Raw genomic sequence first — 24,283 nt, 5'->3', positions numbered from 1 at the left:
GCTGTTTCATATATTTTTTATGGAAGCTAAGAATGTAGGTTGACCTCTTTGGCTTAGCTCCGCTTTTTCTTCTTATTCATTCTGCAGCTTCACTAACCACCAAAACTTCAGCATGACTGAAAATACTTATTTTGCACTTTTGACCTCTAAATAAAGATAACAGATTGTCCTCTTTTTGTAACTTTGATTTCTAGTTAAAGGAACCAGGTCATGCGGTCGTAAAAAAATTAGCAAAGCATAAACTGTGTAAATAATGTATTACTCAGAAAAAGACCACAGATGCTGTTTTATCACGCTCTATGTGTGAGGAAATGAGAACAGCTTGATGGTTGTATACCAGACTGATGGTCATCAGGCCTGTTTTCATACTGTGGCATACTCACATGTAAATGAAAGCTGGTGGTTTTGTCATGAGTCATGCAGCAGACTCTCTGACTGTTGGGGGAATCCAGAGGATTATAGTCAAGCAGAGGAATCTCAGGTGAGCATTGGGATTACCACAGGGATTACTGGCCACAGTGACTTCAGATTTTGGCAGCAACTGTGTGGGCATTCGATCAAGGCTCAACACCTTACATAGGATATATACTGTATATTTTCCTCTAGTGCCCCCATGAGGTTGACTTTTTGGGGTTTTTATGGAAATGTCTATAACTATGGGATGGATTGCTGTGAAATTTGATACAAACACTCATACTCCCAAGAGGAAGAATTTTAAAACATTCACTTTTCATCCATCAGGTCCAACTAATCATTCCCTTCAGGATCAGCTGTACATTGTGTTTAGCGTGTTGGTAAAAATTATACCTGCTAAACATCAACATGCTAACATTATCACTGAGAGCATGTTAATGGGCTTATGTTAGCATTTAGCTCAAAGCACTGCCATGCTTAAGTACAGCCTTACATACTGTAGCTGCTAGCGTGGCTGTAGACTTGTTTTCAAATAGTACACTTGTGGAGTGTCATTAAATGATTGTCAGCTACAGATAAAGTATGCAACGGGTTAGAGCTGAACAATTAATTGAAATTTTATCAAAATCGCAGTATGGCCTACTGCAATTTTCAAATTGCAGGAGGTGCAATATTTGTTAAAGGCGAACTGTCTGTCAAAATACTTCTTTAAATTAAATATTGTGGTGCTGCAGAGATGTCCTGGCCTATACATCATATTCTACAGACTTAAGAAAACATCTTTGTTTGGTACAGATAGCTGCAGAAATCACACCATAATCATTTTAATAGGTTTTTCAGTTAAAATAAGAAAAAATTATGTAAAAATTTCATACACAAGTTGTGTAACACAGCTGTACAAGGAGTCACACAGGCTCACTGGTTGACACCTAAGGAGAGCCTTTTAAATTGATCATGCATGCTTGTACATGCTACATGGTTCATTTCAGGAATGACGTTGGTGACTGTTGGGATTCCTGTGTTATGACGTAAGGTGGATAGCTGTGATTGTTGTGATGTAATTATCCTAGAATAAAATAGTTTTCCAATTGCCTAAATGTTTAAATCATACCTTTTGCATACGACCCAACACTCAATCAACCAATGTCACCATCTAGTGGATATAATCTGCTTTAATAAATATTTCAATCTCAGCCACAGTAAAAGTAACCAATGCAACCTTTAAACATTTTACAGGTTTTCTAAGGTTTTGGAATGACTTTGTTCAAATATGTGTCTTAAAAAAAAACATATCACACACAGTTTTCCAGTATATGAGTATAATAATAATAAGAGGTTACCTAGAATGTAGTGTTTGCACTGATATATTTTTTTATTCACTAAGTTTAAACACTTCATTTGACACTACTTTTCCCTCTTAGACATCCCGCTATTCTTTCCTGTTGTTGCATTACTGCCTGCATGGCTTTAATTGCACTTAATTATTACAATTTACCTCTGGCACCCCAGCACCCTCAGGCCAAACTTCACATGTTGTGCCCCATACAAAATGATAAATATGTAATGATAGTAAAGTTTCTGGTTTTCATCTTTGGAACATGCTGAGCATATCCATGAACAGTGGAGTCTACAGTGGGTGAATGTTTGTGTGGACTACCACTTTGAAATATCTGGTACACTCATTTAGAACATTGGTTAAACTGAATTAAATCTACGTTTGGTTTCCCTATATGATTTTATTGACAAGTACCAGCCAATCAGCAAAAAGTGTTTTCTGTAGTTCAGTTAAACTCATGAGAAAAACATATAATTATGGATGAGGGCAACAAACTGGTTGTTTTCCCTTGTTCTATCCTTAGTAGTGCCGAGGCGTTTTCCTGAAGTGTTTTCCTCCACATTTTGAGAAAGTGTCTGCCGTCACATCCTTCTAAATCATCACAGAAAGGCTAATGTCTAATTTAAGTATAAATGTGTGGGTGTTTGTGAGCTTGACTATGCAGTGGGAGGAAACTGATTCAATGTTGTCACCTCATGTGCTGACACACTTTATTTACTGACAGACGTTGGCATGAAGCATACAAGCATTTCTACTTCAAATATGAGATCTGTGTCAAGAAATTACAAAACACCAAATGTTCAAAATGTGAGTCACTCAAGCCTGTTTCATAAGGTTTTGAACTGAGGTAGAAAGCAGTGCAAGTCTTGTATGTTAGCACGCACTGACTGTTGTCCTAACATGTGTATTTGCATTAATGCGGGTGTGTTCATGTGTGCAGGCACGTCTGTACACGCACACACACACACACTTCCTGCAGGACGTGTTGAACAGCTACTACAGGGAAATGAGTCACAAAGGATCATGTTCTCCTTATACAACTTTCCAATTATGAAAATTTCCAAGGAGGAAGTTTTTGTTAGAGCTGTTATACACTGAGAAAATATTCTCTTACACATTTTATTGTTGGTGATTAATCTATTTTACAAGTGTCAATTGTGATGTGTGATTTAGAGTACAAACAAGTCTGGTTGTGCTCATATGATGCTCTGGAACAAATCTGAGAAAGCTTAACACAGACTGTTCCTGACTCACAGCTTCCTCTTGTAGAGCCTGAGATACACAATATTTGAGGAACATGAATACATATTAAAAGAAACATTCAAAGCGCTGCTGTAGGCAGACTGAATGAGTGCCAAATGTTTACATGGACCGCCTAATGGCAGAGATACGCTTTGGAAATGCCATTTGTTTTGGTCATAAACCAAATATGGACAAAATGAAATTTTGATGTGATGGAGGATCTAGAAAAAAGGTAAGGGGATCACCAAAGTCAGTATGAGTCATCCTCTGAAAAACATGTTTTTTCAAAGCAACCCATCCAATAGTTGTTGAGATATTTCAGTCTGTACCACAGTGGTGGGTGGACTGACGGAAACTACAGACTGACAGTGCCATCTTTAGAGCCATGCCGCTATGCCGCATGACTAAAAATGAACCGTGGGCTCCAATTGACACCCTATCCGTTGCACCTTCTGTGCATTGAACATGTGTCCTGAAGTCAACTATCCATCCATTACACCGCACACAGCACCCAATAATCAACTTAATTATATTTTCTTAGCACCCCAGAAACCAGCAATAGACTTAATATGTCTCCAGGTCTGTATATGGTAATTTGATTAAACATTAAATTGGACTATGAAATGACAATATGCTCTGAAACAAACTACGTGATAATGCAGGATCTGCCTTAAGGCTCTTATTATTTCAGTTATCATTTTAACTGATATTGGTCTTTTGTGGTGCAAATTTTCAATTAATCCAATTTAAACACAATGTATCAGCAAATCTCCTGTTATCTATCCCCAGACATCTCAACATGGGCTCAGATGTTTAGCTATTTATTGGTGCTGATGTATTCTGCTAATGCAGACTTTACATAAGTGATGACAGTTGTATTTTATAATAGATTACATATGCTACATATATAACCCTGAGAGTTGTGTAAATGGGAGAGACTTTGTGTGAATTCTAAAAAACAAGAGGCTGACAGAATGATAACACACATAACACCACATTTTGGCCTTGTCAGAGTGATGTCAGAGTTTGTATAGCCTAGACCTCTCCCTCTGATATTGTGGAAAGTGCCTTTAAGGTCTCAATTGATTGGGGACCACAGCTTCTCCTGATAACTCAGTGCTTTGTTTATTGATTCCAAGCAGGATGACCTTTGGATGACCGTGAAGACACGACAACAATTCAAAAGACAAAATGCAAGCTGTCCTGCTAAATTTCTTGTTTGATATACGTACATTAAGCAGAGTTGTGTTTCTGAGTCATATTTCTGAGGTGTGAAGATCAGAGAGAGAAGGAGCTGAAAGTGAATTTAAACTGTGGATTTAATTTTGATTGATGAATTCAGTTATTTCAAAATATGTTCTGGGCGAGGACTCTGACTCCTTTTGGAGCAACTACAACCTACAACAGATTCGAAGGAAATACACAAATTGGATCCCAAAGGGAAAGATAATTCCTGAGGAGGTTATGATGTAAAACTGTGATCTCTCATTTGACACTGAGCAGTTGTTGACGAAGAGACAGTTGTTTAATGGAGAGTTCCTCATCACGTGAAGCTGGGACGTTACCTGTCACCAGGTGTTTATGTTGAGTTTAATCTTGGGTATGGAACTTGTCCCAGTTTAGGATACTGTACACATTGCTACGTGTTCGTGCTGTGTCCCAATACCACAATCTATACAATCTAGAGCTGCAACGATCAGTCAATTCATGTTTAGTTGCCAACTATTAAATTAATTGCCAATTACTGTATTTTAACAATTGATTAGTCATTTGAAAATTTCCAAAACAGCAATTGACATTTCTCACAATTTTCTGACATTTAATAGACCAAATGACTAATCAATTAATCAAGAAAATAATTGTTAGCTGCAACCCTAATACAATCCTCTGTTTGTCTTGTGGATTGCATTGGTGTGTCCATCAACAACACACTCAAAAATCAAGCGAATTTAGCATGCATATAGGCTACTGACATCTTTAGTCACATGTCCAGTGTGAGTGCACCACATACACAACACTGGGTTGTTAAGAAGTATGGAACTAGGACAAAGGTCAACAGAGAGACTATGGAGCCTCATTTTGGGAGGAGGATAGAGTTTTGGGGCAATTGGCAAACCCAGGCATGGTGACATTATTTGCGGTTTATTCTCAGCCTTTTCTTAATTGAGAGTGTTGTTGGAATTGAGGGGGATACTGCTTGCAATGGATGAAATCATTTACCTTGTTTCTTTTCCAAAGTTTTCGATGGTTATATTGGCTACGTTAAAAGAAGCGCTTTTGGGTGCAGAGTACATGAGCAAGAATAGGAACATGACTTTGTAAGTATTATATTTAAACATCATAGTATATCCATAGCTATTAGGGGCCCTTTGGGTGCCCCAGGCAGTTGTCTGCTTGTAAAGTCTTCCCCTGGGAGCAGGATCGGCCCTGCCTCCAATTCCTCTAACAAGATCCATCTTCGTGGGCCGGGTCCTACAGATCCTCAGTCTCTAAATTGGGTCACAGCTACATTAGTTGGAGCCTCCAGAAAATGTAACTTTGATCCAAACCCAGAGGTCTGGAACCAGAGTCCCCTTTCCTTTTCATACTGACTCAAAATGAGAAGTGTACGCCATGATAAATATTCAGTATTTTTGACTCCACAAAACATGACCCAGAACGCTGCTTATATAAAAGGCATTACATAAACAATGAATCAATCCCACTGCCAGAACTATGACAAAGTGATAATTCAACTCAAACAAAGAGCGATGGTCCTTCTTATTTCACCTGTAGTTATTTTATTGCGATATCACACGTGAAACCTGTTTAAAACAGATAAATGTGCGCTTGTTTTGATGCAGCTGTCACTCACCGTCGGCTGTGAAAGGTTATACAATATCATGGCGTTATATAAGTGAGCCACATAACGGACCAATAGGACCCCGCCTCGTGTGTCACGTGACGCCATGCGCTGGCTTCGGCCAATTGTAGAAGAAATCCAGAGAGACAACTACGTTTAGCTGCTGGAGCTAGCTGGCTAGCGACCAGGACGGACTACTCTGGCGGGGACGGCTTTATTTTCAGCGGGGGTTTAGTCATTTTTCAGAGGAGGACATGCTATTCATATTCGGTAAAAGATACGTGTTTTTGGTTTACAAGAGTTCGTTTGTGGAGTGAGACGAGCAGCGAGGGAGGGATCGATGTTAGCTCGTTAACCCGCTGTAACGTTAGCTACCTCGGCTTCACTCTTATATAAAAACAACAGCCGATCAGCTGCGACTCACTGGAGTAAGTCTGTAGCGAAGATATATCAGATTTATCCTCAACCGTCATGTACTGTGAACTATTTCAAAACTTAAAGTTGTCCTCTGTTGAGTTTACATAACGTTGGTATCTTAACGGCGAGACCAAATGGATATTAAGCTTCTTACTTGCTAAGCCCGGAGGATTTTTAACCATCGGCTCTCGACTAACATAAAACATGCTATAGAGTAAATTTAAGTGTTTTCTTGAAAACGACATTATCTGTGATTTCCACATAATCAGACCGCCTCCTGGCTGTTTACGGGGGCAAAAGAGGGCTGGCAAGTGGAAGTAAATAAAGCCGACCTTCTGCCTCCGAGGAGCCTTACCCGGTGTTTGCAGGTAAAGCGCATCTGCTGGTGCCTTTATTGGTAGAGAGGCCATAGCTGACTGTTTGTGGGACTTTGAAACGGACCAACAATATTACACAGACGTCCTCTTTTATCGGGTGTGCAGTAACGTAGTATGACTCTGAATGAGTCCTAATCTACTTCCAATGGCGAGCAGTCGGTATCGGGCACAATCGGTTTGGTTAGACAGAAAGACGTTAAATGATAGTTATCCTTACATAGGGATATGATTTCTGAACAGCGTGGAAGGGTAGGTCTGCCTTTTGCAGACCATCAGTGAACATCTTCGCTGTCTGGTTTTGAAGAAGATGGAGACGGGCGTTAGGTCTCACCAGGGCGAGCTGTTCGTCCACCCGCTCTCCAACCCCGGGGCTGCGGGAATCTGCCCCGAAATGCTGGAGGTGGCAGAGGAAGCCAGTCGGGCTGGAGACTTTAACCTGGCCGTGGAGATCTACAGCTCCCAGCTCGCAGACCTCCAGCAGCCGGACAGGGGCTTGTGTCTGAGAAAAGCCGACACTCTGGCCCGCGCCGGGCGGATATCTGAAGCGTTGGACTCCTACTGCATAGCGGCCAGCCTGGGCAAACTGCGCCCGCAGGAGCTTCCCCTCCTGGTGGAAACCATCGCTCAGACTCTCCGCGAGAAAGAGCTGGGCATCCCCGGGACGTTAAACGGACAAGTTAAAAGCAGCAATGGGGGAGATGGGGTTGAAAGTGATGCTGAGTGTGGAGAGGATGAAGCCCTGGACTTGTTTTCCTGTCGCCTCTGCAAGTGTCTGCTCCATGAGCCCGCAACCGTGGAGTGCGGACACACTTTTTGCAAACGCTGCTTGGAAGACGACTCTGTCAAAGACTGTATACACTGCAAACAAAACTTGAACAAAAAAGATGGACTGCCGAACGGCCGGAGATTAAACGTAGTTCTCAGCGGCCTGCTGGATAAACTGTTTGCAACTGAGAGTAAATCTAGGAAATTCTGGATCGAGGGGGAGGTATTGTGGAAAAAAGAGAGCCTCACGGATGCTTTGGAGAAGTACAACGCAGCAGTGGATTTAGGTAAGAACTGAAACTATTCATGAATGCAACGAAAAAGCTATAATGTATAACCTTATAATGAAAATTATAGTTTTTTGTTCAGGTGACCTACTTTTCTCTGTGTCGCTTCCCGGTGTCACCGATAGGTGGCGCCTCTCCTACCTTTCTCGGCTCGACAGAGGTCAGGTCATTATTCGAATAGCACACATAATGATCTGCTTTCCATTGATACATTCATACCCCGTTTTAAATTTATGCTCCGAAGGGCTGTAGTACATTAATAGAGCAGCTATGTGAAGGCTCTCTGGATAAATAAGCTTATTTATTTATTCCACTCTGCGTTACTTGGTCCTCAAAATACAGTGTGCACCATAGTTATAACAGACTTGAGTGGGGCTAAGCTGTACCCCCCTCCCCTCTCCCACCGGTGGTGTTTCATAAGCAGGCAATATATAATATGTTGGGTAACATTCGGGGCAATATGATGGGGCTGGACTGTAACTGTTGCTACACCACATTAGCAAAACAACTGCTTACTAACACTTAGAAGTCACTCACTCATTGGCTCAATTTCCCTGAATCCACTGAGACCAAATAGAGGATGTTCTATTTCGTTTGGCTCTTTACATAAAGGTTGCCAGTGTGTTTCATTAACTGTGGGCCAGGGCAAGTCTCATGTTGCACAGTTTGAATCCTCAAGAGAAAGTTGAACTGACCTCCTTCCCACCTCAGGCCTACATATTGGAGACACATTAAAAGTCAATTTCCTCATGTCTTTGAATAGCTAAATGGGTGAAACAAGGAAGTAACACTGCCAGGGTCGGCTGGCTGACTGAGGTGTTAAAACCTATGTTGGTTTAGGAAACTGATCAATTGATGATGAAAGTGTTAAGAGAAAGGAATATACTGCAGTCTCTTCTTGTGGGCTTGAGCGTTCAAATGGCGCTTTTTCAGATATTTCCCTTCCCGGATCAACACTGATTCATGCATTCTGTCTAGTGACGGACTCTGGGTGACAGGAGGACGGAGTGCCTTCACAGCTTTGTCACTGCCAGTCTGTGTTTCCCCAACAAATGCAGCAGGAGGCCTTCTGGTATATGTGATACATTTGAGTGTAATGAGCTCATGATGTCAACAGAAATACAGCTGTTATTTAACTCCTTTCTCTATTAGGCAAAAAAAAAAAAAAAATCAGTGGTTATATGTCTTATGCACTGTATTCACACAGTGAAAGTGATATAATGATGTGTGTGTGTGAGAGGGGGACACAGGCGCGTGAAATATTGGGTAACATGCTGAATTTAAATAAATAGTTCCAGTTTATTTAGATAAATAACAGAAATTACAGGATTACACAGTTATTAAATTAATGAAAAACAAAAAGAAACAAACTGTTAATCTATTCAGGAGAGAGAAAACAGATGAAAATGTCTTAATATGTCTTTTAACAAGACCAAATGACAAGTAAAGGAAAGACTATACCAAGTGTAAAAACATGGTGGAAAGACAATAAAAGATCCAGTTACTTGTCTGGTGACTGCTCTCTCTGTATCCCTCACATTTCTCTCTTTCTCTCGTCTCATATCTTGCGTATATTTCTGTGGAGAGAAGCTATGAGGATGTAGGTCATCCACCTTGTCTGTTAAACCACATCCAGCTTGAGTAACCGCATTCACCTTCCTATCTTAGTTGGCCTAATGCAGATTTATAGTAATAATAATTCAGCGTCATAGTAGTTATATAGAACTATTTTTCCTACAAAGTTTGTTGATAGTCCCTCATCTAAAAGATCAGGCTACCCATCATGGTTTACCTGCAGGGACAGAACTGAACAACGCCCACCTGTTGGAATTTGTTCAGCCTTTGAGTTTTGACAAACAATGTTTGTGTAATTTTAACTGGTTGCCCCTGAAAAGTCTAACCCATGAATACATTTTCCACTCCAAACCAGGAAATGTCTGTTGTGAGTCAGCTCTGAGCTCACAGGGCTCCATGTTGGGTTTTTTTGTTTTGTTTTTTTTTAGATACGTTAAAACAGGTCCAATAAATAACATTGAGCCTGCTATTCAATTATTATCAAATTCAATTTGATCCTCGAATCAGCTTCTGGCTATGTAAGGATATAGTGGACTAATGGCGACCTGAGCAATGATGAAGTCATACTCCCTCTGTGTGTGTTTATCAGAGCTTCTCTGTTCTCTGTTTTGGTAGCTGCACCGGCAGCATGGGCATGTTAGTGCATGTGAGTCCCTCCCTGTTCTCCACATCCATTTCCAAGCTGGCGGCCGTGTCACAGACACAGTTTCCGAAAACATTTGAGGCGAGACAATGCGTTAACAGAATCTTGATCCGTATATGATCAGCACTGCCTAGTTTGACAGTTTGATTGGATTTTTGTGAGTTGTCAGCTTCTTTTTCCCCCCCAATTTTATTGAGTAAACGCCACTTTTATTTTGGTCTGAGATGCTGGTGCTCTAGTGTGACATCTAGTGGCTGAATGTGGTGTAATGTATCTTTAACTGAACGCTTTCATCCCTCTGATGACAGAGAGCGATATCCTCTCATTCATCTCTGGTCGACTGGAGCTCCTTTTCATCCACCTCCAGTGATTGCGGGGTTATAATTTGATGCAAAAATACAACACAAGGCAGCATTATGTCTCTGAGTCATACTAATATATTTTTGAATATTATGGTAGCCTCCCAAAAGGTTATGCAAACCAGCAGAAGAACAGACAGTTGGGGCCAGATGCATTAACAATGGATATGCATAAAAAAACCATGCATACACCATTTCCCGCACATAAACTGGTATTTATAAACACAGAACGTGTGGTGAGAACGTGCACACCTCACACATTCCTGAACATACGTATGTGCACGTTTTTGTAAAGTGATCTGAGGGTGATGTGATGAGGTGGAGATGAAACATAAGGTTAGAGACGGAATCTTGTAGTAAAACATTGTTTGTTGAGGTTGATAACCAGCTACACTGATTGTGTGATTGTTTACACAGGTATCTGTAAAATGCCAATCAAAGGTGCATTTATTATGGTAACACTGAATAAATACTTTTGTGTTTAATTTTTATCATACTTTTAATTTACATAGGAGTCAACATTTTATTTGGCTCTTATTATTCTTATTTTATCCTTAGTTGGGACACACCTTGTGAAGTCGGTTTAGATATGAGTGCTACAAACTAATCATTGATTACGTTTCTGAGATATCACTGCTGACGATGGTTTATAGGAAAACTGCTGGTTCAGGTGTGTCTTTATCCATTTATGGCTCACTGTGGGAGTGGAAATGAGGCTCATGCACGTGCTCCCAGTTCCTCAATGAGATTTATAAAAGAGAAACAAGCGTACGCACAGTTTTATAAATCTGAGAATGCATCTGCATATTTCTGGCTTTGTGTGCACACACAGTTTTAGTCATGTATCTACATAGATTTTAATGCATCTGGTCCCTGGAGTTTATGATTATCAGCAAATATATAGGTGGGTTTGGAATTAACGTGATTAGTAAGGGTGATATGAAATACTGTATTGGATGACTGATATATCACCATGCGTAGGCAGCCCAAGTAACTATATTGTTCAACACACACTTATCTGGGTACCAGTGCACTAGCATACTGATCTAACCCTGTAACAGCCAAAGATGTGAGGGCTGTTGGAAGAAAAGATGTCCTAATCATACCAGGACACATCAAGCACGATGCCTTTTTAAAATACTTTGAATATTGTAACCCATTGGGCTCACAGTACACCAGCTTTTGAAAAAAAAAAAGCCATGTTGCCCTCGATTCAAAACTCAGACCTTTTCCTACTGCACAGTAGTGCGAGCTAGTGAACCACAGGAGTTTTAAATAATGACGTTCGTCCTGAGAAAGATTGCCAGAAAGCCGAGAGATTATCTGCTCAGTTCACTAAGCCAAAGCATCTGAGAAGCAAGGTGCTGTGTTTTGCAGCATTAACTCTGCAACGTAGTTAAATGTCAGGCTATTTGGGTGCAAATCAGTTTGATGGAATTGCAGATATGTCTCCTGTATTTGAACTTTACTTTTTTGGCAGCCCTTTTACTTTGCATTTCTTTCAGTCACAATTCTCAGGGGCAACAAAAGTGCTGCTGATTGCTTTGTTTGGCTGCGTAAACCCTTTAAATTTATCATGTACGTGATGAAGAGAGGCTGTTCACATCTCGTCAAAACAGATTAATACAGCCAGCAACACAGCTCCTGATTCGTTATCAATAACTGTTAAGTCACGTCACATTTTATTTATATAGCCCAATAGCACAGATTTGCCTCAAGGGGTTATACGTCACCCTCAATCCTTAGACTTTTACACTGTTTGTTTTAGTTAACCACCTTTATTTTCTGATTCAGAAGCTCTGTTCTGAACAGATATTAACTGTCTTGTCTTTGGACACTGCTCTTCCTCTGACATCACCATTGATGTGTGATTGACAGGTAATTTATCAGCCTGTTCATTTAGAGAATGGTGACTTAAATTGCATCTTTGTAGTGGACCGAGGCTGCAAAGTTTTAAATGTGCAAATCATTTTTGCCCCTTACTAATACTGCCTTTCATAAGGATAAGGCAGAATCTGAAAAATCAGATTTAGACTTGTCCAGGCATTGGGTTCCAAATGTTTATTGTGTCAGTCTCTCATGCAGGCTGCTAGGAGATTGATTATAAGACAATATTTTGGGTACTTAAATATTGTTTGTTGATCCTGCTACTTGTGTGTCAGCTGACTCAGCTCATGCCAGGCTGCTTCTCCACACTCTGTTCATTTTCTGGGGGAGATGAGAGATCCACCCTTTGGAAAATGGCTTCTCAAGTACCAAAAGGGTTCCAGGATTCAAAGTTCCACCCACCAGGTGCCAAAGGCAAAGGCCAGTGACTATTTGTTTTTAGTGGGTAAATCAGTAAGACTCACCATCTCAGTGAGGTGGAAAAAAACTGGCCTTTTCTCAAAGTTTGTCACTGTAATGTATGTACACTCTTTAACCTTGAGCCGAGTTAATCAAAGGAAAACAATCATTTAAATCGTAAAAAGAAGAATTTGTAAGAGTTGGGTGGAAAATTGCCTTCAGCTCACCAAAAACATGAGGACGCACTACACATGATAACCAATCCCATATAACTGTTATTAGGAAAGAGAAGGAAAAAACGACAAAATGTGCCAAAATCCATGATGAAAACGTGCCAGAATCCAAATTGGTTACATAAATTACTTGTACGATTAGTCAAGCGCTAAAGTGACACACAAATCTGTTTGATAATGGGGCCATGCTTTGACTGTATGACAAAAACAGACTGACAACTGCTCATGATCACAACTGATGTCAGTTATTATCTCTACATACTGTAAGTTACATAGCATGCATAGCTTACACGTGAACTAGGTCTCATGCCACATGTTACAGCGTTGCCCTACTTCTGCTAGACCTAGAAAAAAAACCATCCATCCCCTGGAGACATGTCCATTGACCTGATGGTGTCTGTGTGTTTTTCCCTGTGGTGTGCAGTGCCCTCTTCAGGCAGATTGCTGTGCCAGCGGGTTGAGCTTCACATGGAGATGAGGAACTTCAGTCAGGCAGTGCAGGATGCCAGCAGCCTCTGTAGGATAAAACCTCTCTGGACAAAGGTGAGACGTGGGTTTGAAATGAACCTGCAGGGCAGAATTAAATATCAGAGTGAGAATAAAGATCAGACATGGCCTGCAGCCACAATCTGTAGTACTATATTAAATATGGTGGCATGGACAGTTTAGAATACGCTTCCACTCATGGACAGTGAACAGAAAAATGGACTTCATGTCAGCCTGAACCCCTCTATGTAATACAAAAGATAAAGTAAAAGTACAGAATATTTCTATTGTAAATAGTAGTTTTATAACTTGGTTTTCACCTGTCTATTTACATTATTGATATTTCTCATTTTTTAGTATTAATATAGTAATACATATGCAGAGTAATGCACTGAATACTAGTGTATATAAGTATGGTATGGTAAATAGCAATATTTTAAAAAGAATTATCCTCTGTTAATAAAATGACCCTCAGTAAATATATTAACTGTTAAAAATTAAGATCATGATGAATTAGTACCAGTATCTTAAGCTATATGCCTACAGAGCTGAAACATGCTTCAAATTCCTGCTTGTTTCAGGCTCACTATCTGAAAGCCACAGCGCTGAGTAAAGCAGCTCGGAATGATGAGGCCTTGCAGGAGTATTTCCTGTGTGTGGCGCTCAAACCTGACTGGACCAAAGTCAAACTGGAGGCTCAGAAGGTAAGAGAATCTTCTTAAAAATGATAATAATGCTCATCAAGTATGTTTCCAACCACTTGTTTTTATGAAATGTGTGGATTGTGAACATTAATCGAGTGCCCGGTTTGTTTTGTCCTGCAGGTCCTTAGTGAACTATTCTCCTCTGTGTTTGAGAATGAGGACCTGCCAACACCCGTGCACCCTCTGCAGGGGGGGTTGGCCACCCGCCTCATCAAACCGCCCGCCTTGCTCAGGTCCCTGAGGCCGCTCACACAGAGACCTGGTTCCTCCTCACAGGTTACTGCACACAAACACGCTATGCATCTACTTGTATAAAAAATCTTGTTAGTCCTTGATGATCTAAAAGCACTTTTGGAAGGAAGACATTTCAGCACATGAAGTTAATCACATTTGTGTCATTAGGAGGATTAGTGTGAACATGGCTGCAGGCAGAGTGTAATGTGATTTCATGTGCGATGTGGGTGTTTTTAGGAACGCTCAGCTACACTGCACCTTATTAAAGAATATATAATGGAGAATAGATTATATTTCCACCACAGTTGGCTTTTTCTTTTTTTTTAATCAACATTTTGAAAAAAGATGTACTGGAGCAAAGTGTGGCTGTCAAAACGATCATCCCTTCCTAATCATCCTGCACCAACATGCTCACTAATCTCTGTCTGTGTGTCTAGGACTCAGAGTTCAGTGTGACTAAAAGCGCTCCAGTGGATGACTCGTCCTCCAGACTCTCCGCTCTGTCTGCTGGTAAATCGGACTCTCCTGCAGGGGAGGGTAGCACCAAGAGCCTGGTTGATGTTCTGGCTTCACTGCCAGCACCCCCCGGTGGCCTTAAGAGGAAACACAGTGGAGACGGACCCTTGGCAAATCTGAACACCCCCTCCAAACTCCTCAGACCTGGTGGGTTGTTCACATCACTGATAGTTAGTTTATATTATATATCACTTAGCAGCATAATTTTACAACACCAACAAACATCACAACAATAATAGAGAACAACAACACACACAAAAAAACAGCAACAACAACAAACACACTGAGAAAGTCATTAAGGCACTGAACACAGCAGAATCGTTTTTCTGACTGGACTTGAATTTATTTACTTTTCTTATTATTTTCATATCTCTAGGCAAACTGTTCCAAAGAACAGCCAAAGAATACAGGAATGACTCCTCACCCATACAACTTCTGAACCGAACAGGCACAAAATCAGTAGAGCTCCCTCTAGTGGAGTACAAATACCTGACACAGTTAAAATAGTTCCTGAGATAACATGATACTTCACCACAAACAATCCCATGCACTAGGCACAATTTTATTTGCTTCGCTCTGTCTTCTACCTTGAGCCATCCCAGACTCTCATAGTGAGAGGGCTTGAGGTGGGTACCTGCTGAGAGCCTTAATAAAATCCTGACTAACTTGTTATGCGATGTTTGCAGTTTGCTCTTTAGAACTTTGAGGACACTGCGAAACCAGGAGCAAAAAGCGTAGTCAAAATGGCAATGTACAAGAGCACCAGCAAATGTTTTCATAGCTGCTTCCTCATGAAATCTGGAGATCTTGGCAAGAAATTTGATTCTATTGTTAATTCTTTTAAGAGCTTTCTTTGCCATACTATCTCCAGACAAGTGCTATCGAGCACAGTGTCTCCTACCACTACTCTCAAACCAGGGGATTTCCTTAATCTGGGTTTGGTCCCAAATAAGATTGATTCAGTTTTCCCTAGATGAAGGGATAACTTGTTATCACCTAACCTGAAGTGCTGAAGTTCTGTGCTCAATGTTTGTTCAGCCACGCTTTTATCTTTGTGGGGAAACGAGCGGGGCAGAATCGTGAGCTTACAGGAATAGGTCACATGAGCAAGCTGATTTTAGGTCAGGTCTCAGTACAGGACCAGCTACCCTTTGCAAATAAGAGAGAGGAGAGAGAAAATATTCAATAGCAGATATCATTGGCATCAGAGTTCAGTGAATCTATGTATTTGGACACTGGACACGTTTCATTCTTTTTCCTTTTTTATGGGCGCACAGCTTGAAGTAGTAACCTTCCCTCTCTCCTCTGTTTATAAAGTATAACTTGAACACACAGAGAAGAAAATGTGTGCTGATGTTGTAATGATGTTTTGTGCAGATGAGACAAGCAGCTTACAGACGGCTACAGTGTGTGGAGGGAGGATGGTTCCTGCTGAGCTGTTGGACAGTGGAGACATGGAGTGTTCACTCTGCATGAGGTTACTACACACACACACACACACACACACAAACAAAGAAACACAGACTGCATACATGCATAGCAACACACACTGGTTTTTACAATACTTTTGACCAAAAGTAAGTAAGTTTGACTTCATTCCTTTATATCTGAATACAACTGCCCTCTAACAACATGTATGAACATTTGATATCAATAACATTTAGTGTTACCATGGAAACCGCTAATAGTGATCACGGTTGCTGTGATCAATCACTTATATGGATCAAAAAGCTCAGGACAGAATCATTCCTATACAAATGCTGTTTAAATAATTTATTTATAGTAATCAAGTAGTCCGCTTACAGTGTTCATTTTGGGTCTTCATACATGAAAACATATGGAAAAAATGTTCAAAACTATGGTAATTCTATTTTACTCCCATGATACACGTACAATATGCAATTCATGGCTGCTGCATCATTATCAGGCGTTGCGGCACACCTCCGCAGGGTTGTGTGGAGGTGCGGGGTGTGGTTGTGGCCATGTTTATTTGTAACTGCCGTGAAACAATCAGAAAATAACGTTTTATTCCTCTCATTCACTGGCTTTCTTGCTACCACTGCTCGCTCTCCTCATCCACTCTCTAGCTTGCTCGACCATTGCTTCTCTCTCTCTCTCTCTCTCTCTCTCTCTCTCTCTCTCTCTCTCTCTCTCTCTCTCTCTCTCTCTCTCTCTCTCTCTCTCTCTCTCTCTCTCTCTCTCTCTCTCTCTCTCTCTGCTGTGGGTAATCTGCGTGAGAAATAAAGAAAAAGAAAAAAATTCGGTTATAATAATCATCAGCTTATCGTGATCAATTTGACCCAGACAGACGTGATCACTATAAGCGGTTTCCACTGTAGCAGGCTCAGAATGCTAACATCTGGCTGTGTGCTTTCGGTCATTTGTTCTCCAGATTGTTCTATGAGCCGGTTGCCACTCCCTGCGGACACACCTTCTGCCTCAAATGTCTGGAGCGTTGCCTGGACCACAACCCCAACTGCCCTCTGTGCAAGGAGAATCTGTCTGAGGTACACATACTTTCTCCACTTCATTGAATAGGTTATAATGTTGTCACTGTTGTGACTTTTGCAGGGTTTGTAATGTGCTGAGCGGTATACCAGGAAGCTCCGTTATTGATATTCCGGCAATTCAGATTGAGATTTGGGTGAACAAGGTCTCAGCCTCCTACTGCTTTTGAAATAAACACGAGTTTTGCATGAATTGCTTCAAAAGTTTGTGAGTCTGATTGAAAGTAAACACAGGAACTAGCCGTCTGTAGCAGCCATTGTGGCTACCTGTATAGGGAACTACATCTGGGGCAGCTTGCATGTCAGTTTGTTTATGTCTGAGACTGTGGATAGCTCAGAGTCTGTAAATCCATTTGTAGTTGTTATACTGCTGGGATTACTCTCATCCGTGGACACTTCTAGATTTTCTGAGTCTGGCAGCAACAGGTCTGACTGCAGAAAAAGTTTTCTTCGTCACTCATCAGAGGAAGAGGACAGCAGTGATATTAACATTACTGAACGTTGTCTTTTTTGACAGTCCTGTTGCCTTTCTGCCTCCATTCTTCTTTTTCTTGTATATTTAGGCAAATAGTTAAGTTTAAGCAATTTTTTCAGTATTTTTTCTGTATTTTTGTGGGGATGACAGAATGTTAACCGTTAAAATTTTTTATAAACCAATGTCTAATACACCTTATCTAAAGCTTACATGTTGCTTTTTAGAATTGTGGCTTAAATGCATGATGTCTTCTGAGCCTCAGTATTATGATATGTGAATTATATTAAACTAATATGTTGGCACATAGTATCTCAGCCGTACAATATCAGCATCTTCTTATTGACTGTTATTACTGAAGCAATTATGCCTTTTATGGAGAGGTGGTAAGAGATGAATATGGAGGTGAGAGAGGCAGCCATGCAGCCAGAGGAAATGCATCTTTGTCAGCAGTATTAAGCTGAGTTTCTGCAAGTGAGGATGTCAGTCAGAGGACTACAGTAGGTAAGAGTTGAGCTGGTTAACATGTGAGGAGACTTTACTGAAATACACTTCATTTCTTTACATGTATCATTAATTAACTGTCATGTAGCTGTGTTTGAACTAACCTCGGACAGTATATTTTAATATCCCTTTAACAGCGTCACAAAAGTAGTCATTCCAGGCATATAGAATAGTTTGTAATAACAATAGCTCGTATCTGATGTTTGTGTGCTCTCATTGCAGTATCTGGCTACCAGGGGTTACAACAAGACCCTGCTGATGGAGGAAGTGTTGCAGCGTTACCTAGGAGACGAACTGGCAGAAAGGAAGAAGATCCATGAGGAAGAGATGAAGGAGCTGTCCAAGTCAGTATCACACACATGCAATTTACAACACAATTTACTTCGCATCTGACTACACCAGTCACATAATCAAAATAATAAAAAGGTTTTTTTATTGTGACAGTAAAACCTATAACTGTACAAAAATGTATCAACTCATGAAGTAAAGGCTTAATTAATATCTTAAATCCATCTAGTACAGATTTTAATATTTTGTGCTTCTATTTAAAAAGTCAATGCAGAAAAAAATTGTAATGACAGTAAATGATAATTTTAAATAACAAATATCAATTATACGAATTGTAAAATGATGCACAAGACATCTAGGATATTTCCAGTCGATGGAGAGGCGCAGATAGATTGGAAGCTTCTTGTGTCTTGGTTTTGAATATTTCAGGCAGTGTAAACATCATATAGCTTCAGTGAAGAGTTGGAAAATATGATACAGATATTGTGAGACAGTGTGGAATAACATGATTTTAACAAGGCTACTAAAGTGGAAGACTATTTGATAATGATTTCTAACATTTTCACATATGTCTTTTCTAGCTTGAACCAGGAAGTGCCTATCTTTGTGTGCACCATGGCCTTCCCCACCATTCCCTGTCCGCTGCATGTGTTTGAACCACGCTACCGCCTCATGATCCGTCGCTCCATGGAGACCGGTACCAAGCAGTTCGGAATGTGCATAGCTGATGAGCTCAAAGGTTTTGCTGACTATGGCTGCATGCTACAGGTACGTTTGTGTGTTGGTGGTTTGGAGCTGCTAGTACAGTATGTCAATCATTTATGATGATAAATGTTTTTTTCTCTCAGATTTTCTCATCTCATTCCGCTGTATGTTGTCAAATAACAGAGTTTCATCTTTCTTTCAGGTGCGGGATGTGAAATTTTTTCCTGACGGTCGTTCGGTGGTTGACACCATCGGTGTATCGCGGTTCAAGGTTCTCAGCCATGGCCAGAGAGACGGTTACCACACTGCCAAGATAGACTACCTGGAAGACAAGAAGGTGGGCTGAGAGGAAGTCTGTTTGGTGTGTTAGAGGGTGTCATTTCAGACAATTTCCATCATGCTGCTGTCAAGCAAATGTCACACAAAGTAGAACTCAGGTGTTTTGCCCCAAACTGTTCTGATAGCTTAGCAGAGGAAATTCAAATTCTGTCCTTCCAGAGAGGAAAAACTGTTCTCTTCCTCTACTATATTCTAAAATATAGTTGGATAGTTAAAATAAGAAGGCCTGTAAGTTTTTTTTTTTTTTGTTCAGTAAGGAGAGATACAGGGCTCTCATCACAATATCAACATCACTAGCAGCATACTTTTTGATGGTAAAATATTTTATTTTATACTTTTCATGTATAAATTGGTGACTTTGCCAAAGATAAAAATCATGACCAGAATGCACCAAATTGCACCATTTATTAAAAAAAGAGGGGAAAAAAAAGAAATCTGCCATCTTTCCTGTGATTATTGGTGTTAACATGAACAAAAAAACATCTCTCTGTCCTATCAGGTGGAAGGGGAGGAGCTGGTGGAGCTTCTGAAGCTGCATGACTCTGTGTACGAGCAGGCCAACAGCTGGTTCACATCCCTGAAGGACAACATGAAGAGCCAGATCCTCAGCCACTTTGGACACCTTCCCAGCAAAGACCCCGACCCACAGGTCTACACAAACTTCAGTGGAACTGTTTCACAACAGATTTAAAGAAAAAGATAGGATGAAACACCGTACCGGTTCAATGCCGGCCTCCTGACACTGTGTGAAACAACACTGATTGTACTAAGCTGCACACTTCACCTACTAAGATGACCATGTTTAAGAGATTTAAAGAAGAGGAAAAAATAAAAACTCCCCACAAGTTCAGATTCGTTTAAGTTCAATTAAAATTAAATTTGTCCAACAGCTGTCGCTAGGTGTGACTATGAGAAAATGATTTAGGTGGTGTGATCCATTTGCTTGTTGAGGTAGCCTGCACTGTGCTACCACAGGAAAATATGAATATGCTGAAAAACTTACCAGAAACATTGTGTGTCCAGCCAGTTTCCTCACATTACAGCTGCTTTTTCTTGGCTTTGCCAGGTGTAAGAAGCACTGGCAGTTTCCTTAACTGGCAAGTAAGCGTAGTGAAACAGCAGTTTCCACTCTCCACTCAAACCCTCTCTCAGCTGCTTTCTGTTTATTATTCTGTGCTCATACTGATACTCTATTCAGAATGATGCAGTGAAGCTGCCTGGCTTTGGTGAACTGGTGTTGCTACCAGGAAGGAAAATAAATTCAATTATACCAAGGTGTAAACATCGTTTAAATGACTCGCTGAAAAGAGAGAGAGAAAGAAACAAATAGAAGATATGGAAAAACGAAGAGGTGAAACTGAACTTTTATCTGGTTATTATTTGATGTAATTCTCAGGTTTATCTTTGAAGTGTATGAACTACACTGCAGACTGGAAACTCTGTTCAGAAGCAAGGTGACAGCTGTCTCATATGAATGGGTCCAACATGGGTTGCTTCATAGCAAATGCAGTGAACATCACACAGTTATTGACAGAAAAAGTCAATGGAAAGTCTCAAGTGCTCGAGTTTCATTTTTTCGAGTGAGAAATTGCAGTTACCCAACGTTGAAAACCTCCACCTGAGTAATAAACAGAGAAGAACAAAAGGAGAATGTTTGCAGGAAAAACACCAAAGTACCTTCTGGGTTAGGAATTTAGTCTGAGTCACAAACTCACAGACTCAGAGTCGAAGTGTGTGATTATAACAAACATCTGCACAGTCAGTCAACTTATTTGTGTCCAAAATAGAACTAAATTAATGACAGGAAAATTTACTTCACGTTGTATTAAAAAGCAAACTTGAGGAAGTTCTCCAATGTGTTAGCAAGCAGTCACCTGTTCACACATGCAGCATAATACTCAACAAGTGCTCTAAAACTACTACCATCAGATTTTTAAAAGTGATTCTATAAAAAGATGCCTCGAGGACACACATCATTACACAGAGATAAACTAAATCTCTTGCTCATCGTGTCATCAGCTCATTGTTTACACTGTGTCTTTGTTCTCTTGCAGGCTAGTCCCAGTGGTCCGGCCTGGTGCTGGTGGCTGCTTGCTGTCCTTCCGCTGGAGAATCGAGCCCAGCTTACCATCCTGGCCATGACCTCCCTCAAAGACCGCCTCATCGCCATACGCAGGGTCCTCATCTTCGTCACGCGCAAGAGGCCTCGGTGATTGTCCAGCTATGCGGGGGGCAAACCAGAATTGCTTGGGCTTCTATGCAGTTCAACAATTCATTCATTCATTTGGTCATTCATTTGTTCACACATTGACTGGTACATTCACTCATTTAGACATGTGTTTACACACTCCTACGTCTACTCATTCTCTCAGATGCTCATGAAGTCCTTCCTGTGTCATGCAGCCTCTCTGAGCACATGTCAGTTCAGGTGAGAGCGACAGGTAGGCTGGGCTGCAAGCACGAGGTCATTCCTGCTTTCTGTTCTATCCACCTGTCTGTTCATCCGGTCACCCCTTACTGGATTAACCTATCACACGTTTCTGAATGAGTGACCTCTCACCTCTTGTCTCTGTCGAGGCCGAGGTAAAAGCTGTTTCATTTTCGTTTAGGTCACTTCTGCGTAATATGCCCGACTCTCTGTTATGAAGGAACAAAAACCTGTAATCACAAAGACAGTGTGAGCAGGAAAGGACCAGGTTCAAGAGGAATTGATTTTTTTCTACATAAAGAAAGCAGTATTTCACATGAACTGAAACAGAAGTTGGCCGGCCACAGAGTGCTGCACATGTGCCCCCCCCCCCCGCATCCACAACCAGGACAGTTTGCACAGAAACAAAAACAAGGAAAACCTCACCTACTGAAATATGAAGCAAAAACAGAAACACTTGGCATGACGGCAGTGTACACAAAAGTGAATGTACTGGTCTGGCTGTAGTAGGTGGATGTATTTCCTCCCTACTACATTTACAGAGTCTATTTGGCAAGGTGCACATGAGGTCAGCTTCCTGCATGTGCACCAGTAACAGCTGCTTCACTCTAAATCTTCCAGACTGAGCCAAAATTGATGTGCACAAACGTTGTATCAGCTGCTCACCTGGCGGTGGGCATGTACCTCAGTTTTTCTGATAGAAAGCAGTGGGCGCTATGAGAGTTGTTGCGTTGAGATAGAATGGTGATTACGCCCATGCTAACACTAAAAACCATCAAAAACAGCATTTGAGAACAAGTGTAACTCAACAGCAACATGCTCCGCTTGTTCTGAGGGGAGATTTAAGTGCAAGTCGGGCTATCACTCAAGTTGTAGTTGCATTTAGGAAAATACATCCTCCCAGATTCAGTCGATCTGGAACTCTCTGTCCTATTGTAGCATATCTCTGGGACGTCAATTATAGACTTAGTTTTAAGGGTTGATTTTGTATTTTTGTTGTTAGTTTTTTTTTTTTTTTTTCGTTTCTCTCTCTGCTATGCCCTTAAGTGTATGTGTCTGGTGAAATCTTAAGTGATTTATATGTACTGTATATCAATGTAACTCGGAGGCCTTTTTAATGTTTTATTTAAGGAACATTTCACCCTCTCTCTCTCTCTGTATTTCTCTTTTTCTGTCAGTACATTTACATGGACACTGTAATGCGATTACTGCCAGTAACCAGCTTAAAGGTACCCTGTGGGAGTTTTCTTATAAATAATTAGTTATTTTTATATTCATTGTTTCTACCAAAACATATTGTGTTGTCCTTGAGGCATAACGCGTTGAACAATTTTTCTTCCTCATAAAACATTTGCAAATATTTAAAAATAATTTTGAACTTGAATGGTTTCATCTTGTTTCCTGTCCTTCACTGGCATGTTGCTGTCTGTTGGTGCGTGACTGTATCATTGCTCAATAGTGCCACTGGTGGTCAAAAACTCAGGAAACTTTGATGAAAATTGGTTAAACACTGCACAATAATAACAATAATGGCCACCAACCCAAATTTACATAATGATTGGGTTAAAGGTACCTCATGGAGTTTTGGACCACTGGTAGCGCTATGGAGCAATGTTTGTTTATATCCTCAGCATGAGCACCCAGGCTACACAATACATACTCCTTGCCAACGGTTGCTAAAAGCTATTTCAGTGACTGACCGTTGGTAGTGGTAACATGCCAAGGAACGTAGCAACGCACCAGCAAAATGCAGGCAAGAAAAGGATTGATGGAAACAATGCAGGTTTCAAAATAATCCAAAAATGGACTTTGCAGATGTTTTGAGGAAGGAAAAGGCCTCAGAGATACACACAATTAATTTTGATGAGAAAGGTAGAATGCAAACATGTAGAAGAAAACACCACCGAGTACATTTAACGTGTTGAAGGTTGAGCGGTGAAGGAAATGAACTATTTCTGCAAGTCACCAAGTGAAATCAGTTCACAAGCCACCGTAACTCAAGAGTGAAGAGCAGGTTGGGTCTTTCAGTCACTTTATGCTTAACTTTAACCTGGTTAAGTTGTTTTCATAGGACAGTTGTGGTTGTAACTGCAGTATTAGCGTTGGTGTAAATGTACTGTTTCTCTGTATAATTCTGTCCTTCCAAATGTTTGTGACTCCACTGCAGTCACTTGCTCTCTATGTGGGGGCAGGGTTCACAACATGCTGCATTTCCCTGGTATATTTGTAAAGGGGGATCTTTTACCTATTTTTTAATGCAAATAAAGAAAGACACATTCAGTCATGTCTTCACCTCTTGTTTTGTAGCAGCTGTTTAGCATTGA

General features: G+C 40.7%; 1 protein-coding gene across 1 annotated transcript; it reads left to right on the top strand.

Moving 5' to 3' along the window:
• The first annotated feature begins 5,958 nt into the window (after window positions 1-5,958).
• Window positions 5,959-24,239, top strand: LOC121907155 (LON peptidase N-terminal domain and RING finger protein 2-like). The gene is made up of 12 exons (XM_042426557.1): window positions 5,959-7,680; window positions 13,201-13,319; window positions 13,844-13,966; window positions 14,087-14,242; window positions 14,638-14,863; window positions 16,094-16,193; window positions 17,109-17,223; window positions 18,422-18,543; window positions 19,069-19,255; window positions 19,395-19,529; window positions 20,031-20,180; window positions 21,586-24,239. The coding sequence occupies exons 1-12, from the start codon at window positions 6,936-6,938 to the stop codon at window positions 21,742-21,744; spliced, it is 2,337 nt and encodes a 778-aa protein (XP_042282491.1). The 5' UTR covers window positions 5,959-6,935; the 3' UTR covers window positions 21,745-24,239.
• The last annotated feature ends 44 nt before the right edge of the window (window positions 24,240-24,283 follow it).

This window comes from Thunnus maccoyii, chromosome 11, assembly GCF_910596095.1.
Source record: "Thunnus maccoyii chromosome 11, fThuMac1.1, whole genome shotgun sequence".
Taxonomy (NCBI): domain Eukaryota; kingdom Metazoa; phylum Chordata; class Actinopteri; order Scombriformes; family Scombridae; genus Thunnus; species Thunnus maccoyii.
This window is presented reverse-complemented; position numbering and strand designations above follow the sequence as displayed.

Excerpts from the sequence above, each read along its gene's own strand:
- LOC121907155 (XM_042426557.1), top strand. The coding sequence starts at position 6,936 with ATGGAGACGGGCGTTAGGTCTCACCAGGGCGAGCTGTTCGTCCACCCG. Across the intron at positions 7,681-13,200 it reads CAACGCAGCAGTGGATTTAG|TGCCCTCTTCAGGCAGATTG; the intron begins GTAAGAACTGAA and ends TGTGGTGTGCAG. Across the intron at positions 19,256-19,394 it reads ACTATGGCTGCATGCTACAG|GTGCGGGATGTGAAATTTTT; the intron begins GTACGTTTGTGT and ends TCTTTCTTTCAG.